Source organism: Scomber scombrus, chromosome 19 (assembly GCF_963691925.1).
Source record: "Scomber scombrus chromosome 19, fScoSco1.1, whole genome shotgun sequence".
Lineage (NCBI taxonomy): Eukaryota > Metazoa > Chordata > Actinopteri > Scombriformes > Scombridae > Scomber > Scomber scombrus.
In genome coordinates this window covers 12,987,356-13,006,292 of record NC_084988.1, presented here as the reverse complement: position 1 = coordinate 13,006,292, position 18,937 = coordinate 12,987,356, and the positions used below count along the sequence as shown (strand labels likewise).

Sequence of the window (18,937 nt, the reverse complement as noted above, 5' to 3'; positions counted from 1 at the left end):
TCTCAAATAAAGGCAAAATTATCCAACAAAATCTTCTAGTTGATTTCTCAACCTATATTAAGTTGAAATTTTGAATGTTCTGTTTCTGTCCACCTGATGACTGTCAGTCTAATGTTCACTCTCCATTAGCTCTGCTTTTGGTCTCCATAAACTGCTGCTGGAAATATCTGGCTCTTTAGCTGCTAAATGCTCCACTATGTTCACCAGCTAACTGTGTGTGTTTGGTGCGGAGCAGGTACAGTGGGTTTTTAGCACTTTTTTTCTGAAAACAGCTGCGCACTAAGCCTGAAAAGAAAGTGAAATTATGCCAGACAGCTTAATAATGAGCTGAAACTTGCAGGTGATAATTCTTTGTAGATCACACATTGTAATTATATAAAATATTGATTATAGCTGCTTTACAGTCAAATTACTCATTTTTTTCAACCAAAATGATAGCACATTCTTTCACTAGCCTACTTATTTTATTGGTATAGCGGTTCAATATTGGTACTTTGGCTTTTAAAGGGTGGGGTTTGGAATATGGGGAAACTTATTTGCTTTCTTAACAATAATTAGATGAGAAGACTGAAACCACTTGTATGTTTGTATGACAAATATGAAGCTACAGCCAGATAGCAAATGGCTTAGCTTAGCACAAAGACTGGAAGTTGGGTAGGCTAGTCTAGCTCATTTTAAAGTTTAAAAATCTTCCTACACATAAATCTTAAACTCACAAATTAACACATTAAATGTAATTTGTTTAATCCCTACAAAAACATGCATTTCCAAAAATATTCCTGCATAGCTACATGTATGTTTTTGTGAACATGGCAGGTTAATATTAACTCTGAAGGTTTTTAAAAAACACCAATTTTGGCTCAGTCTGATTTATCAGTCTTCAGCACCTCTCAGAATTTCACACTTTAAAGGTGTAAAACTCTGTTGTTCAAGTTGTTTGAGACGTTAAACACGTCTTTCTGGGCACTGAAGTGAAGTGAGTATGCTGTTGTTCAGACTGAAGCATCATTCTTTCATCACTGTATTTAATCCAGTAACGCACCACTGATCCCCTGTGACCATGTAACTGGTCTCCAGCTGGTCATTTCTGAATTTCAGTGTGTGCCAGTCAGGGCTAATGAGACAGCAGAGGCTAAAAACAGCACAGAACAGCAGCTGATCCTCTGCCACGCTGAGAGCATCACATCTCGATGCAGATTTATAATCTCAGTCGTGGTCACAAAAGTTTTGCTTTTATTAGTTCTATTTTTGTCTATGCTGCATATTTTTAAAGATATTTTAAATTTCTGCTTATTTTTTTATTGGGATGGAGCATACTTTGCAAATTAAACTGTCCCTCAGGGATCAAGTAAGTCTGAAATTCATATTGCAGAATACAACTACCCTAAAAAGCAACACTTTGTCATTAAATCAGTCAATCAATCAAATAATTCACACCAGAAAAGTAGTGGACAAAACAAAAAATTAGTTTTTTCATTTTTGCCTGTCCTTATGCTGTAAGTCCAAATAACTATTATAAAGAATAAGGCTGGTGGTATATTATATTTTTCTTATTATAAACAAATCTCAGTAGTCTGTTGTTCCATCCAACACACCACCATACTTTCTGATTGTCCTGCCTTGTCTGTGGCTCCCTTATCCCATTGATTCCTAGTGAAGACACAAACCTTTAAAAACATGTCACAAACAATGAAATTTAATTTTCTAAAACAGCGAAGTAATTTAATTGTGGTTTTTAGCATACAATGGAAACACATTTGGACTGTAATGTGTATTGACATTACAGATTATGTGTAAAATGATATATTTTCAAGTTAGTAATACAGTATTCATAGTGATGAAAGAATATGTCACGTAGTGCAACTGTGTGGTTCATTAATGTGTTTTTAATAGTTTTCGGACAATAATGGGCTTAGTCTAAAGAAAGTTGTTAGTAGGATACATTTATTGTTGGTTTTGGCTTTTTAGTTTGGCTTTTTATGGGATATGTTGACAATAATAAAATATAGAATATTACCTAAATTATAAAACACATAAAAGTTAGTTTCAGAGATAATGCCTGTCCAGAATTTAGCTATTGTTGGATAAATAATATGTAAATATTACAGTCCAGAAGTCTAATGCTATTGATAATACTCAAAGACATGTTCTGGCTTCATGACAGTTCCAATGACAGTACATGAAGAATAATGGACCACAAATCATCCTCTGACTAAGACGTGAACACTGACTTTACATACATATTCAAACATGCACTTCATGTAAATCGCCAGCCTTTTATTCACATAGTTGGCCTGAAGTGAGATGTTTTATTTATAGCATGGGTCAGTCCAGCCAAGCAATCTGATTTATTAAAGATGGCTTCCAACCGTGCTGCTAATCCTCAGAAAACATGGCTAGCTAGGCTTAATTAGTAACCATTCCAATTTTTGTGGTAATAAGGGAGCTAGTTAGCAGTCTCTCTGTTTCTCTCCTGTCTTTGTTATGTACATTTAAACTATTCAGAAAATACTTATCAGACTTGAGGACATTCCTCATTGTATGTATGAGCACCTCACTGCTGCCACTTGGATACTGGGATGCAGCCATAACTTGGAAGATATTATATTCCCATTTTTCTCCGGTTAACCCCATGTTAAAAATGTATCTTTATAATTAAATTTGCAAATACTGACACTTCCTGCGTTTTGGTAGTCTGTCTTTAATTATATTTGTTGTCATTTTGCACCAATTGATTTATCTCTGGTTGTAGCCACTCAAGCATCACATTCAGATTTACTCATGAAGTTCGAATGTGAGATGCTGAGGGTTGATTTACCACAAATTTGAATTACTGCAAGTTTTAACATGTCTTATTTGAGTTTAGACATGGAAGGTTGGATTACCAATTGTTGTAATTTGATTAACTGCAAATTTGTTTGGTTACATTCACCACTAAAGCACAATAGAAAGTGAATAATGAAGACCTTAAGCTGGCCTCTGAATTGTTAACATGATCTTGAGATTTGTAGAGTGGTCCTGTGTCAAACAATGGCTTTATTGCTTTTCATATTTCAGAATTGTATTATTAATATTGTTCAATTTTAAATACATTTTGTGTCATTTTCTTCTCCGGGGCCCCCTGGTAGGCCCCCTAAACTGGTTGAATTGGAACATATGAGGATGTTTGAATAAACTGCAGGAAGAAAGCTTATCAGTTTAAAAATCATCAGCTTTGTTCTTTTTTGTTTTTGTTCAACAACAAAAATGAGTATAACTTTAAACACAGGCTCCTGTAAGCTTATTCACTTTCAAACTCCCCTTGAAAAGAAAATAGCTCAAATGTAATCTTTTTTCTTTTTTATTTGACCAAAATGGATCCACTTTATGCATTTCATCTTATCTAAACAGCATTCTAAAAATCCACTATGTAAGTCAACCACTATAGACTCATGTGTAGTGTACAGATTAATGTTAAGTACTTTCAAAGCATGTTGGCTTTTGTGTGGATATATTTTTTCTACCAAAACTGAATCATTTATGAATGACTGCCACATAGGCTGTGATACTGGGGGACCATCTGGGACTTACAAACTGACTCTTATTAATATATTATCAAAACATGACTGAGGGAGAAAGATGAGAAATTACAATCTTTTCTTTCTCTCCATTTTCTTGGTTGCATTCCTAAAACACTCCTAACCATGGAATCATGTTTGTTTTTCTTGAAGTCTTAAAGATGCTGCTGAGGACCTTTATTTTGGGCTGACCGTTAAGAAAGAAGCTGACCCTTTCCAGAATAAGCTTTCAAGACATTTTCCTACAAACTAGCTGATGAATGCCAGTTGTCAGACATGAAGAGCTGGCGGGCTAAAACAAGGCCATGATGATGACTTGCTCTAATTAACGGTGCAAAATGATGGATATGAACACACCACAGATATCTGGGTGCTGTGCTGTCCTATTACTGATCCCATCAGCTTCATCTGTGACCCGTCCTCATCACATCATTCCCTTTTCTTCCTTTTTTTCCATATAGTTCTATCCTACTTGCACATTTTGGAGGCGACAACGAAGGTTTTTTCTTTTTAATTTTGGGGAAATATGTTCAGTTGCTTCTTTGTCAGGAGTAAAGTGAGAAGATCAATACCACTCCTACACTTTTCTGTAAATACATGGCTACCGGCAGCAACCAGTCAGCTTAGTCAAGACTGGATAACTAGATGTTCTCACCTCAGCAGGAAAGTAAATAAGGCTAATTACAATAAAACAAATATTTACCAAAATGTCAAACCGCTCTTAGGTACAAATGTTAGCAAAAGAGACATTAAAGAAAATGAGTGTGGGATGTTGGCTATCACGCTCTGAAAACATGCCCCGCTACCTCAGTGAAGTACCAAAGTGAACGCTGGCTTACTGGGAACACCGAATAGTGTGCACTTGGGTCAATGTTATGCTGCTTTATCTTAATGGTGCTAATAGGACAGGTTTTGTAATCAATTAACGTCAATCATAGCTGTCAATCAACATCCACTCGGCATACATTAAAACTACTGTCAGTCGTAAAATCTTATTATGGGAGCAATCATTTCCAAATTGACCCACCAGCACATTTATTACAAGGCCCAAATGTAGCGATTGAGACCATAGTGACTTGTTGAAAAGAATGATTGACTTGGTATTTCTATAGAGAGGTAAGCTTTTTGAATTAAATGGAGCCAGAATTTATCGATCATCAGTGGCATTGAACATAACTTCCACATTAGCTACAGCTTGAAATCAGGATAGTTGCCACTTGAAATTTAGCACAAAATCTATGTCACATTAAGCAAGATTCAATTATTAATTCAATATCTGATATGTTTTGATAGAATTACAGATATTTTAATAGGGAGCATGTTGAGCTTAGACATATTTTTTAAAAAGCATCAACAGGTTCATGTTAGTGTTACAATGAGAGAAGCAGAGTAACACTGCATTGAAGTGCTATGAACAGTTCCACTTATAGACACAATTTACTTTGCATCACAAAGCAATCATGTTTAGAGGGCAAACCCACTAATAAGGCAGAAACACTAGACGGGCCCAAAAATAGAAACAACAGCGTGAATTCAACGGAGCTGCAGCCGCTCTCGTGGAGCTGTTCCTGTTGTGAGTCATAAGTGTTAGTTTTGTGTCTTGATGACGTGTGTGGATGTGTGGGTGACATGGGGGAGGGTGGGCAGGTGGGAGCAGTGGATGCAACGCTTGTGTTCCCCCAGACCTTTGTCATCCGCTCAGTGTCGGCCTCATTCAGCTGGTTGTTGCTACGATACAACATGGGAGATGACACTTGAACTGAATGCGAAGACAAACACACAAAAGCTGTTATGCTTTTTACACATTCTGGGAAATCTTTTCTATTTCAGACACAATTTAAATGTGTTACCCGCGTCATGTCGGTGTGGAATCGTGGCATTTCGCCTAGTGCCATGGTTAACATATGTTATCACATATTTCTTACCTGTGCTGTGTTTTTCAAAAATGGCTTTGTCTGTCAAATAGAAATATACCAATGAGACAGTGGGTGATTATGTTCCCACTTTGCTCTCAGGTTGCCTCTTCTCATCTCATCTGTGGATAATGAGGAGGACAGAGTTTGGGAGCTATTTTGATCATCATGACACTTGGGGGAACTCTGCTCTGGTATTTCCTCTGGTGTTTCCAAAGTGGAGGGTCATTCGCTCTAGAAAATTGAGTATCAGGCAGAAAAAAAGATACACTCATGAAATGTTTTAAATTCACTTTTGTTAAGCAGCCTCAGCTCTCACCTTTTTTGAATGCAAATGCAATGATTGTTTTTCAGTCGCAGAAAGGAGCAAATGTTCCAATAGATAACATCAATGAGAGATGTTTTCTGTAACACCTGCTCTATGAGAGGGAAAGCTGCTGGAGTGATCTGTCTTTCCTTGGTTTCGCTTCAGCTCAGCTGTAACTCTGAATTTCCCTCCCTGCTGTGGCGTTGCTTGACAGCTTTGTCAGACAGATTAATCAAAACCAAAAACCCTAACAAAGCTTCTATCCGAAAGTGAAACTTCATCCACTTTTAGACAAGACGATCTGCGCTCCATGAAGGGAAACCAAAAAAACAATTCCTTTGATAAAATTGTTGATGTGGGAAAAGTCATAAGTAACAAATGAGCTTGAAAGTTGACAGCTTCTGGGCAGCATGAGAAAACATCTAGGACATTGGAGAGATATTTCGGTTTCCAAAGAAGAGCTTCCAGCAACGTAATCAGACAGTGATAAAAAGCTTTGAGGCTCAGGGAGATGGAGGAGCAATGCTGACCAGCCAGTATATCAGATGCTCTACCTGTTGGCATGTTTGCTGCTTCAGTGCCACTTATCATAGGGCGGGAACTTGTCTGGAGCTTCTGCCCCGTGTAGTGGGTTTGGAGATGGGAAAACTATAGAAGCACTGCAGAAGAGACACATCACCAGGTGGGACAAAGTTGTTGTTTTGCAAGTCACAAGGAATTTTCAAATATTGAAATAATTAAGTCTCAAATAATTAAGTCCCTGTGGATTTTCCACAAGCTGGTAACCCAAATACTCTTCTTAGTGGTTAATAATTAATTTGAAGCTTAAATAGATGATTATTAACCATAAATAAAGTAATTAATTGCAGTTTATAAAATATAATATATAATAATAATATATAATTTGTCTTATCAAAGTAGTAGACATTTATGGTCCACAGTGGATGAATCCTACTGACTTTGGTGATCTCCTGACTATGAGGCTGACAATTTGTGGATTTGATAGAAATATTTCAACAACTATGGGTCGAATTTCCATTGAATTTTGTCCATACGTTCATGAATTGTTATAACTTCAGTGAGCCTTGAACATTGTTAAGGCTAATGTGTCTAGTGTTTCATTTTATGACAAAATATTTGCAAAGCTAATGACATTCCTATTAGCTTCAAACTGTACCCTGTGTTCAGTGCAAATTAGCATTTTAACTACATCTGTTTTTAAATCTTTTTATGCATCTTAACAACTAAGATGGCTATCACAGGGGGAAACAGTACGCTTGCTAACGTCAGCATTTATAGCATTGTCATTGTGAGCATATTAGCATGGTAACTTTTGCATCATGCCACCTAAGTAAAGCCCCACGGAGCTGCTAGCGTGTAGACAGTATGTAGAAACAGACATATAAATTACAATTTCTCATTACTAATACAGTTTATAGAAGTTATGAATGCTTTATATCTTTTTAAATTTGCTTTCAAAACTTTATAACATCTAAGCATCATGATAATCTGGTGAACATGCCAATTTCGAAGCCAAATGTTTTACATGTGATTGTCAGTTTTTTGTTGACTTTTGCAGATGTAGATATATGCTATAAATTGTCAAATGCTAAAATACCAGATAATGTGATTTAGTAATGTATTGTTTGTTTCAATTGTTAAATGTGGTACAATGTATAACAGTGAAAACATGATGTGTGTCATAAGGAGAGGAATACATGGGAAAAGAATGGGAACCAGTGTCACACGGAGGTGTGATTGGAAGGGGGTGACTGTATTAACATAGTCCTGAGCCTCCATCTGTTGATCAGCTGGTAACAACAGGGTCAGAAAACATATGGGTTGTTTGTATGGGTAACTTTTAACCTTTTGTTGGACAAATGGAACGAACCCTTGAAAGACCCCCCGCAGAATTTCTGGAGATTCTGTAGGGGTCAACACGGGAATCACACCTTACCACACCTGTAAGGGATTTTCACAGGGAGGTCACAGATCCTGGAGTCAGAAGATGAAGGATGAAGCCAGACCTACGGCCCAGCGGGAGACGGCAAAACTCACATTTCAATTTGCATTCTGTTTTTGTATTTAAGAGGGTCAGGGAAAGAGATAGGAGTCAGAAATTTACGAACGCTGACAGAAACGCTGTTGAATGTTAGGGAGAGTAAATCGACCCGGAGCTCTGTATATGCTTTATACATTTACCGTTAAATAAATAGCGTGTTGAGACCGAATATTCTTCTCCTATTTTTTCATCAAAACGAACACGTGGACTGAGCTCACACATAGGGAAAGATTTAGCAAGTAGAATAGCTCAGACCACAACACAGACTTGTGTGATAATTCGAGGCATCATTTGATGAGTTTCCTGCTCTGCTCGCTCTTTGGCTGCTGTGAGATTGATTTTAAGTATATTTGTTGTCAGGAAAATGAAGAGGTGAGTTGCTGTACACTTTTAAAAACATTGTTTTCAAGTCAAAACCAGATTGATCTGTTGAGTCATGACTTTGGCTGAGTCCAAGTCCAGTGATTTAAGCACACACCTCAGATCACACAGCTTAATCACTTTATTTCCTTTTACTCAACTTTCACAGAATACAAGTACAGCAGTGAGGCCTCCCAGCAGCTCCAGGGAACCTCAACAAACTGCTCATTCAAAACCTGTATTTTAAAATCTTTCACACAAGTCTCTTAATGATGAAAATGTGTCAATGTCACTTTCAACTAAAGGTCTGTATTTATAGGTTTAACAGAGCCTAATTTTGACACTGAGCCCCTATTAATTGAGCTCTCCACAGACATCTCCCTGTATCTAAAATAGGTAGGATGTCCATAGTCGAGGTGAAAAGGGACAAAGTAGGCCAAGGACTCTCACAGAAAATAGACTGTGACTCACTGAGGGGCCGTATCATCCTGGGAAAGAACAGGAAATGGGATGTGGGTTAACAATAATCCTTGAAATTACAGGCGGAGGAGTGTGGCCCACCCCCTGTGTGATCAAGTGAAGAGGTACTTCATATTATGTCTGTCTGTCAGGTTTCATGTAGCTGAGAAATGGCAAGAAATTCATATAGAAAAATCTGGCTTACTTATGGGCCAGACTTAAAAGGTTAGGTATTAAATGTCTGTTTTAAATCTAACACAAAAGTAAGCTTTTATCACCCCACCCTACATTCACACTAAAAACTGAAAACACCTTATTTATTCTAATTTCAGAGAGAAGAAAATAAAAGTCACCAAGCTGAAACTATCGCAGTCTAATACAGCCGCCCTGCAGTAAATCCCACCTTCACTGGGGTAATAATGTTCAGTTGTTCAACAGATGTGGAGTCAACTTTATGGTCATTTTGGAAGCGGCAGTTTGTGGCACAGCCGAATTTTATTGTTACACTCAGGGGTTTTTCTAATATTTAGTCTATTCTCATAAACATAACAATATAGATCAACTTTCAGCAACACATCAATGCCATGTAATGGTGAAATAATTGTAAATAACAGATATTCTATTACGTTTAAGGATAACATGTTCTGTAGTTTAATTGTAAAAAGCTTCATAATGTTCAATTAAGACCACAGTCAGCCCCTACTTCTGATTGGTTCAAATGTAGAGCAACTTGTCTGTGCTTTTTAGATGAAGCCATGGAGCCTGGAGAGCACACTGGTGCTTGTTGTGTCTAGTATGTTTAATGTGTTTTAATGCCATGATTCATTTTTGAATTTTCAAAGATGAAGGTGTTTTGCGAACGGTTCACACAAAGAACGCTTTAGAGTTTTACTGAAACATGTGTCAAGTGATGCCTTAATGGCTTAAGTGTATGTTTTCAAGAAATAGACAGAGCCACACTAACACACTGCTCGATGTATCTCAACCACAATTTGTGAGCACCACAAAGTCTATAAAATGACTCTTAAACAGCTTAAAGAAAAACTCATCATTGTCACCAGCATGAAGACAGGAATTATTGCAAGGCTGTTTTGTTACACAGCATTGGTTACAGTTAGGTGTAACTCATAAAAGTGTAAAGTACTTCATGAGGCAGAAATAAAGATTTAAAAAATCATTAGTTTTGTTCACCTGCACTGCCCCCTTGTTGTAATATGTGGCATTACATGCTGTTTTCAATGCAAATTAAATGACACTGAAGACAAGGCTTCAAAACATCAGCCCATCTTTATTTACAAGTCCTTACATGACACAAACTTAACATACAGGCAAGCAGGTCCATCTACTGACACACTTACTACATGACACCCCCACTTCGCAGAACCACCATTTTGCGTTGGTTAGGTTTAAGCATGAGGAGTGAGATAGTTACGGTAAGAATATCAGGGGGGGGTCGTGTAGTGAAGTGGGTGTCTCATGTAGTAAAACCGTTGTGTCGTGTAGTCTGCAAGACTGTAGATAGACCCCTCTCCATACAGGTGGTGCGCATGGTGGTGGGCTCCACCCCACATAAGGAGGTTCAATGGTGAGAAACTTTCAAACTAGATAAGAGTAAAAAAATCAAAACAGAGAAAATAAATTCTCTGTGGAAAACCTTCTAAATTTTACACTCAACCTATTATCAGGATGCATTTGGTAGTGTATGCTGTGTGAGGTTCGGCATCTTAGGTACAGACATACAATGCATATATTAAATCGTGCGTATAGTATTTTTCTCAGCTGTTTATACTTCAGACTTCTGTTTATATGAGGAAATTAATTATTGAGAAAATACCAAAGACTTGTTGAGGGCAAATTCTACCAAGACAAAACATCAACTCCACATCATACAGGGTTACACAGATGGGCACATTCTTGTTCAATCCAAATAGATAACTTAACAGTAACTTTTCACACCGTAAAACTACAATAAACGATTCCCTTCGACATTACAGATGAAAAACAGAGTGGGAGTAACATGAGAGGATGTGTTATTTTTGGTGAAGGGTTGTTTTGAACAGACATTGAGCAATACTACACACATAACTGGTTCTTAATATAGTCGTCAATTGTATGTTTGTGCTAAAAAAAAAGTAGATAAATTGAGAATAGAGGGCACATTCAGAAAAGACAAAGGGCAGGCAACGAGGGGTGGGTCAATTAAAACAAACCCGTGGCACTTGGAACTAATAAGGGAATAAAATCAGGCATTTGAGCAGGCAATAGATCTGTGGTAAGGCGTCAACAAGAATATTCATCATCATGACTCACACAAGCATTTTACCCAGAAAACCGCATACAGCATCACGTTAAAGCACTCTTACACATTACTCAGTTGTGTCTGCCTCAACTAAAATCACCAATCTACCAGTTTCCAAAAGCTGCGTATCGTAATCGATCTCCACAAGCGTTAATCTGTTATTGCCTGAATTAGAAAAACAAAATATATGGGTGCAAGTTTCACTCACACACTTCAGAAAGTATACTCACTTTGTCAAAAAGTATTTCCAGAGATTTATAAACCACACACTTCAGTCTTTAAACTATCTCATCATCATCATCATGTTCTTGCTCCTTTTAGGCTTTGTTTTGAAAATCTGCATCCTGCATTTCAGTAACTGTCAATCTGTATGTTAATGACAGACAAGAGAGCAGCTATGAAATCGGCTTGCAGGGGAGCAAGAAACATGATGCTGTGCGCGTTTGCAAACTGAGCACTGTAATTCAAATATTAATAGTTATTTTCCCCCCATACACACACTGTGATAAGCTACAGTACTCTCTCTGCATGTACACTAGATCCTTTTTCAGTTGTACATAATATATTTTCAAGTATGTTAGAGAACTTTTTTACACAACTGAAAAACAACAAAAAATGTTGACTTGCATGTCTTCTGTGAAAAATTCAAAAACAAACAAAATTCAGGCGGGATTATTTTCATCGCAGGATGAATAAAACGCTCCTTAATTTTAGTCCAAAACTTTGTTATGATGGTTTGGATGTCAGCCACTCTGGCACAGTGCTATAACACAACGAGCAATGAATCTTAAATCTTAACAGCCCAGGCACAGAGCAAGCTCCTGGACAGCAGTGCAACCAGTCTGTTGAGTCATTGATCAAAATAAATTTAAACATAAATGCCTCTTTCAGAGAGAAACAGACTGAATGCAATATGCGATGCAGTGCTGAAACTGATTATTGATATCAAGAGCTGTTTCCCCTCTCATGCTGCACCAGCACTGGTGATGTTCGCTTTTGGGTTTGAATGTCTGGGACAAAGTGTTTTTTATTCTAACTCTGGCAGACAGCTATTGCGTTGGGTCTGAGGAGCAAGGTTGTGGTCCATGGGTACATATTCCACAGGCAAAGGCCTAAAAATAATGAAGGAAAGAGAAAAAAAACAGCTAAGAACCCACAAGTAAGCTAAAACATTTTGTCACAGAACACATAATCAATGAAAACATACTTGTATTTTCTTAATTCCCCTTCTTTAGAGACTTTCGTTATAAAAAATACTTCTTAAAGCATGACAAAAATCTAAATGCATTAATTGGCTGCATACAGGTAGCACTACATTACAAAAAATCGAGTAACTGTCCTGACTTACATGGAGCAGCAGGATCGGGTATTGATGATAAACACATGATCGGCTACTTCCGTTTCACAGCAGCTGTATCTTCTTCCTTCAAGACAAACTTTTTCCTCAGAGCTTCAGAAATTAGAGTGGTGGAGTCTTCCTCTCTCAAGGACATACAGCCTCTGTTGTACCTGAAATAACAAATAAATAAAATACAACCCGACTCTGCATGGTGTAGGGATCATTCAAAGTGGTCCTAAGACTATTTTCCATACATATAAGAATCCCATCATATGACAGAGGGACTTCAATACCCTGCTAAGCACATAAATGAGAAAGACTTTATAAGTGATCTAAACAGCAGCAACTTTGGTCACAAGTAGCAATTACAAAATAATGGAAAATGGTTAAAAATATATAGTAACAGTAGCACAAATGAAAAGGAGTCAGTGAATTAACACAGCCATGGTGGTTACATAGCCAGCTCAATCTAAATTATGTTAGATAGGTGCTGAGGTCAGTGGTTGGCAGGTTTAAAAAAAGACTGTGGTGTGTGTTTTTTAACCACTACAGCCCCACTTAGGGTGTGTATATACCACCGGGGCAGATTACTGTAAGTTGTGCCCGACACAGTGAGGTTAAACACGTGGGAAGAAATTCTGTGTACGTTGAAAGAGGTTTATTTCAGTTAATCAAGACCAGAGGTGAGTCTGTGTCCATTAGGAAAAGGGAGGTTTTGATATGCTTATGGCGTATTTATACATTAACACGTTTCATACACAGAGGCAATTCAAAGTGCTTTACATAAAACCAGATGAAAGAACAGAACATAATAGATTCAAATGTTATGTACCCACCTGTCTTTGCTCATCTTCATGCGGTTCATGTCTTTCAGGATGTCCATGACGTCAGCAAAGCTGGTGGACTTCGATAGCGACACAGTGTCCTCCTCTGCCTCCCGGAAGTCCATGCTGGGCCTGTCCAGGTCAAAGGTCGCTGACGCCGTCATGGAGACGGGCGGCAAAGGGTCGGGCACCAGCTCTGACACCACAGAGACCACATCCTTCTCGTCTTCCTCTTCCTCATCCTCCTCTTCTTCCTCCTCTGTGACATCGCTAATGACGAAAGATGCAGCAGCAGAGGCGGCTGGCTGGTAGGGCGCCGCTTCGAAAGGCGCCATAGAAAAGCTCATGCTTGTGTCGTCGGGGGAGAGCAGATCAGGGGTCAGGGGGTTGGAGCCTGAACAGAAAAAAACAGAGTCTGTAATTGTTATTTAGTGAAGTTTGAGTGGGACAGTGAGACAAACTGAGCAGCTTAACATATCAAAAGGGAACAGAGTGCAAATGCCACTTCTATTTTTATCTGTCATTTGTGTTGTGAATTCAAAGCATGACTGTGAGGAGGTTACTGCCATGCTTCATTGAAATGATTGGGAATACATAACGTGAATGTGGCATTTTCTCACAACATCCCGGTTGAAATGTTTAACAACTGAGTCAGACTCACCACTGAACAGCAGAGATAATAGTCAGTCATGACCTACAAACTGACACCAGGACATCCTAATACCAAAGAGCTTTAGGAGAACGAGGGCATTTGCCTTGGCAACAAAAGAATCACAGTCATGAGAAGAAAGTCACTTTGTGGTGAAATATACTCACTGCTTGGAGCAATACTAAATTTAAGATGCTCAAAGCAGCTGAGTTAATCTTAAGTACAAGTAAGGACAGTGCAGTAGTTCTCATGTGACTGTGGTTTTATCAGTATCCTCTCCATTTCAAAGATGACAAGTGTACATTGAACACACTGTGATTCTTGCTTGGGTTACCTACCAGAATCATTTGACACAATCTTTGCGATCTGAGCGCGGAGTCTGCTCAGCTCATCCTGCAGGGCAGTGGTACGGTTCATTGCCGTCACCCCGGGCTTCCTTAGCCCCTCGACCCTTTTCCCCTCACGGCGAAAGTTGGGCACAGACGAGTTCCTGTGGAGCACCAGGAGAGGCGTGGGCCGCCACTCGTGTTTCAGAGGCCGGCTGTCACTCCTGCAGACAGAAGAAGTGATGATCAGTGTCATTAAACAGCAGCTTTTATCTTTTAAAACCTGAAAGGATGGAGTCTAGCTTTTGGGTTATGCTGGATGTCTTCATATGACTTTCTTTCTTTCTACCCAACATTAAGAAAAGTCCTATTACTATTATCTACAGTTACCAGCAAAATATTTTAGGAACAGTTCAGTATAATGCAATCGTGTATAGTAGCACTACAACAAATCCTATCTTTGTGAAGTTTATAGTGTCTAACTCACCACAAAATAAAGCTACAAAAAGCCCCATAGCCTCTCTCAGTATCAACAACAGAACTTAACAGTAATTGCAACACTTTTGCATTGGATTCCGTAAGGCTGCAAATGTAAACCTAATGAGTTGGAAAGTCTGAGTCTGGTATAATGCACTCAAGGAGAAGTGACTTGGCATTATTCCAAAACTTTAGTGTCTGTTTCTCAAGGGTGGACTGTATCCTTACCGTACTCTTGCATATGTCTCTTCTTCATCTGCAACAATCCACGCTATGTCTGCCAAGGTAGGAACCATTGGGCCATCCATAGGACGAAGAGAGGAAAGGCCTGGCAGTTCCTAATCCACGAGGACAAAAGTGAATGTTGTAAACACAAGTATTTTATGTCAATATTAGGGACATGTAGATAAAAAGGAGACATGCAGGACCCGTTGGAATATGATATGTACCTGGAAACATGCCCTTTGTGGAGCTTTGAGCGGAAGAGTAGAGCCTATTCTTCTCACAACGCTACGGGTGGATCCGTGAGGCTTGTTCTGCCAGATAGGAATAACGTCCTGCAGGGCATATTTTAAAAATAGACTGATAGCCTCCACACAAAATATAATACATCCATCCCAGTGCTCACTGCACACTTTCTACAAAATCATGTGGAAGAATAGCAACATTAAGTTAAGGCTTCATTAACGGTTAGACAGCAAACTTACTGTTTCTGTATCCATGGTGATGGGTTAGTCTCATCCGCTGGAAAGTCCCACACCAATGTTTGGTGCTAGCAGTGGCTGAAGATGGAGCAGTTCAGTGAACAGATGCTGTTAGTTCGACTGCCAATTCTTGGATATAAATTTGGGTTTAGAGCATCTGTCGAGAGGAGCAAATAGAGGGAGAACTTAAACACATCATTTCACCCATTAACTGAAAAAAAACCTGTTTAGTCACGTGACACACGAGTAACTACAAACTTATTTTTATCTGGTTAACTAGTTAAGTTAGTCGTTAATGGACAGGTTCTGTTAAAAAAAACAGCCAATACCCCATGTGAATACAGTAATTTAATGCAAAAATGGATATCAAGTTTATCTGAAGCTTACATAGTTCGTCATATCAAGTGGAAATCTACCACATTTACAGTCATTTTGGCATAAAATTCCCTCTTTATGTTTCCCTGTTGAGCTGCAGTAGAAGGACAGTAACAAATAAGAGGGGCTTTATTACTGAAAAGACTGTAACATTGAAACATATCTACTTGATTTGACTAATTTGGATGGCTGAAGCTTCAAACTTTTAAATACATTTTTGCACAGAAAGAGGACTGTGGATTTTGTGTCCCCATCACTAACATTGTAAGTGTATAATGAAGGGATCTTCTAAAAGGCCAATGTGAACAGGAGGGATGATTACAGCAAGAGTAGCCTATTTCAAAGTTCATTTGGGCACCTCACTATTGTTTTAAGACAGGCCTAAATAACAGTGAACTGGTCCTTTAGGACACTGCATCTGAAACACTTTAATAATAGCTGTGCTTTTGATATTTTGTAGAATTAAAAAAATACATGATGTTAGTTCATATTATTAGGTGATCTGAGTAGTATGAGAGCTTTGGGCACTGCTAGCAGCTTACAGTATAAAATAACCTATACTTAATGAGGTAATCTCATTGTAATCAAGATGTTTCTTGCCTGAGAGATTTGAGTACAACAGCAACGTAAGATACACAACAACAGCCAGTTACACATAATAATGCACATGAAAAATCATCAGAAACAACCAAAGACATGTTAATAAAAGGTTAGGGTCCAGACTTTATTATAGCTAACCCATCGAATGTAATTAATTGATACATTGATTGTTTAGTGAAGGGTTTGAATCAGTTCCTGGTGGTAAACTGTGACCAGGGTTGGGAATGTTACTTTAGAAATGTAATAGGTTACAGATGACTAGTTACCCTATTTAAAATGTAAAAAGTAATGCAACTATTTCAATTCCCTAATCAAAGTAATGTAACTTATTACCTTTCTAATTTTCTAATGAATGTGTTCATCTGTTAGGGTAAGTGTACCCATTAAGCACCAAAATCTGTTTTTCATGGATACTGACATTATGTATACGGGAGATCACTTCTTATAAATATTTATCTCACATTTGAACATGTTTTCATTAGTTCATGTAGATTTTGGAATATAAAGTAAAGATATTCTATGAACAAAGTCAAAAGTCTGGCATGGGTTTAATTGGTACTGTACTGTGACACCATTTAAGCCCATGTGTGCTACAGATAAGGTCCACATCATGATTTATTTACAAAATAATAATTTCAAAGAACTAAAAACAGCAATATATGTATTCAGTAACATGTTAAATATTTTAAAAATAAGGAAAAAACCCTCCTGAGCAAAATCTTAAAGGTCTGACTTGAGAGATAACCCCCTTTGTAATCCTCAACAAGTAACTTAATTTAATTACACATATTTCCTCAGTAACTGTAACAGATTACAGATACATTTATTTTGTAATGAAATGATCAACACATACAATAGTACCGTTATGAGAGTCACGCCTCAGATTTACAAATGCTTGCTGCATTAATTACTTTACCGTTAAAGCTACACGTTGTTTTTTGGTGGGTTTTTTTGATAAATGTTACCGTCGACGACACAAGATGATGGCCTTTAGAAAGATAGCTTAGCGACACTACATGATATTCAATCAGCTGGTATAAAGATAGTTTTAATCAGCCGGTAGGTAAGGGTATTACAACACAAACACACGGTTAGCTTTAGCAGCACTGGGTTGACCCTCAGCACTACACCACCATCTCTAAATATATCTCGATTATCTCAAAACATGCATTGATTACCTGATGAGAGCAACTTACAGTAGACTCAGATTGTATGTTGGAAAGCTGAATCATTTAGATCTGTAGGACAAGCTTCTTCTCCTCTTCGTCTTTCAGAGCAGAGTTGTTGTCGTTCATGAGGCCGGAAACCTGCGTCTCCCTATCCTGTGATCTGATTGGTCAGTCCAAACTCTAACCCTTGGTTTGGGGAAATTCTCGCGAGATTTGTAATGAAGTAGTAACATTAGCGTTCCGAGCGATCATTTAAACCCAAACAATGATCTTTCCGTGACCCTAACCAAGTGTTCTTTGTGCCTTAACATAACCAGACGTTAACCACAGCGTCGTCACTCATAAAACAGCAAGAGAAGTATATTTTTACAAGTATATTATTTGGAAGGGGCTCGCGAGAGTTTAGGAAATATCCGGTTACCATCTGGACACGTCCTGATTGGCGTTTTCTTTTTCTTTTGACTACATCTTTATTTATAAGCAGTGTTGGAGAGTAACTAGTTACATGTAACGGCGTTACCTAATGTAATTACAAAATAACGGGAATCCGGTACAGTTACCCAGAAAATTTTGTGTAATAAAATTACAGTTAGGTTACTTATGAATATGTTGATGATTACAAAGGGGGTTACACCTGAAGTCAGACCTTTAAGATTTTCCTAATTTTTTTTAAATATTTAACTTGTTACTGACTGAATACATATATTGCTGTTTTTAATCAATATTTGTGTATATATTCTATTGTAGATAAATCACTACGTGGGTTTATTTGGAGCACACATGGGCTTAGATGGTGTCACAGTACCAATTAAGCCCATGCCAGACTTTTGACTTTTCTTCATAAAATATCTTTTTTTATATTCCAAAATCTACATGAAATAATGAATACATTTTCAAATGAGAGATAAATCTGGCTTTATAAGAAATGATCCCCCTTATAAATCATGTCAGTATCCATGAAAAACACCTGAACTCAGATTTTAGTGGGTTTAATGGGTACACTAACCCTAACAGTTGAAAACATTCGTTAGAAAATTAGAAAGGTAATCAAATGTAACAAGTTACATTACTTTGATTAAGTAATTGAAATACTTACATTACTTATTACCTATCAAATAGGGTAACTGTTAATCTGTAACCTATTACATTTCTTAATTAACCTTCCCAAACCTGCTTATAATTAAGGAGAGGAGAACGACAGACACATTTTATACTGTATATTCAACTTATATTCAGTATATCAAAATAGCTAACATAATTAATGATTTTAAAAAAAACATAATAAAAATTAGGCACATTGTTTTGGTTGGAGTCTGATGAGCTTCTTTATCATAACCCAGAGCCGTTGATAGACATACGGCTCTGGGTTATTATGATAAAGAAGCTCATCAGACTCCAACCAGAAAAATGGCTGGAGTCTGATTTTGGTTATGCGGCGCCATCTGGCGGTCAAATCAGTAACTCACAGTCTGATCTAAAACAAAAGGGTGCGTCTACAGATATACATCAATGACAGT

General features: G+C 37.8%; 1 protein-coding gene across 2 annotated transcripts; it reads right to left on the bottom strand.

Annotated features, from left to right (window-relative positions):
- Positions 1-9,926: 9,926 nt before the first annotated feature.
- On the bottom strand, positions 9,927-17,563 carry mtfr1l (mitochondrial fission regulator 1-like). 2 transcript variants are annotated; one of them, XM_062440888.1, is made up of 8 exons: positions 17,430-17,563; positions 15,280-15,433; positions 15,022-15,129; positions 14,801-14,910; positions 14,108-14,319; positions 13,133-13,514; positions 12,306-12,466; positions 9,927-12,069 (listed from the first exon to the last, which is right to left on the bottom strand). In XM_062440888.1, the coding sequence occupies exons 2-7, from the start codon at positions 15,292-15,294 to the stop codon at positions 12,349-12,351; spliced, it is 945 nt and encodes a 314-aa protein (XP_062296872.1). In that variant the 5' UTR covers positions 15,295-15,433; positions 17,430-17,563; the 3' UTR covers positions 9,927-12,069; positions 12,306-12,348. The 2 variants fall into 2 exon arrangements, with proteins under 2 accessions (XP_062296872.1, XP_062296873.1); XM_062440889.1 differs by having other exon boundaries at positions 17,448-17,563.
- Positions 17,564-18,937: the final 1,374 nt, after the last annotated feature.

What these genes read in the sequence shown, in the direction of transcription:
- mtfr1l (XM_062440888.1), bottom strand. An exon ending in CACAAAGGGCATGTTTCCAG is followed by an intron (nt 14,911 to 15,021) that starts GTACATATCATA and finishes CTCGTGGATTAG; the next exon opens with GAACTGCCAGGCCTTTCCTC. An exon ending in ATGAAGATGAGCAAAGACAG is followed by an intron (nt 12,467 to 13,132) that starts GTGGGTACATAA and finishes TTGTTATTTCAG; the next exon opens with GTACAACAGAGGCTGTATGT.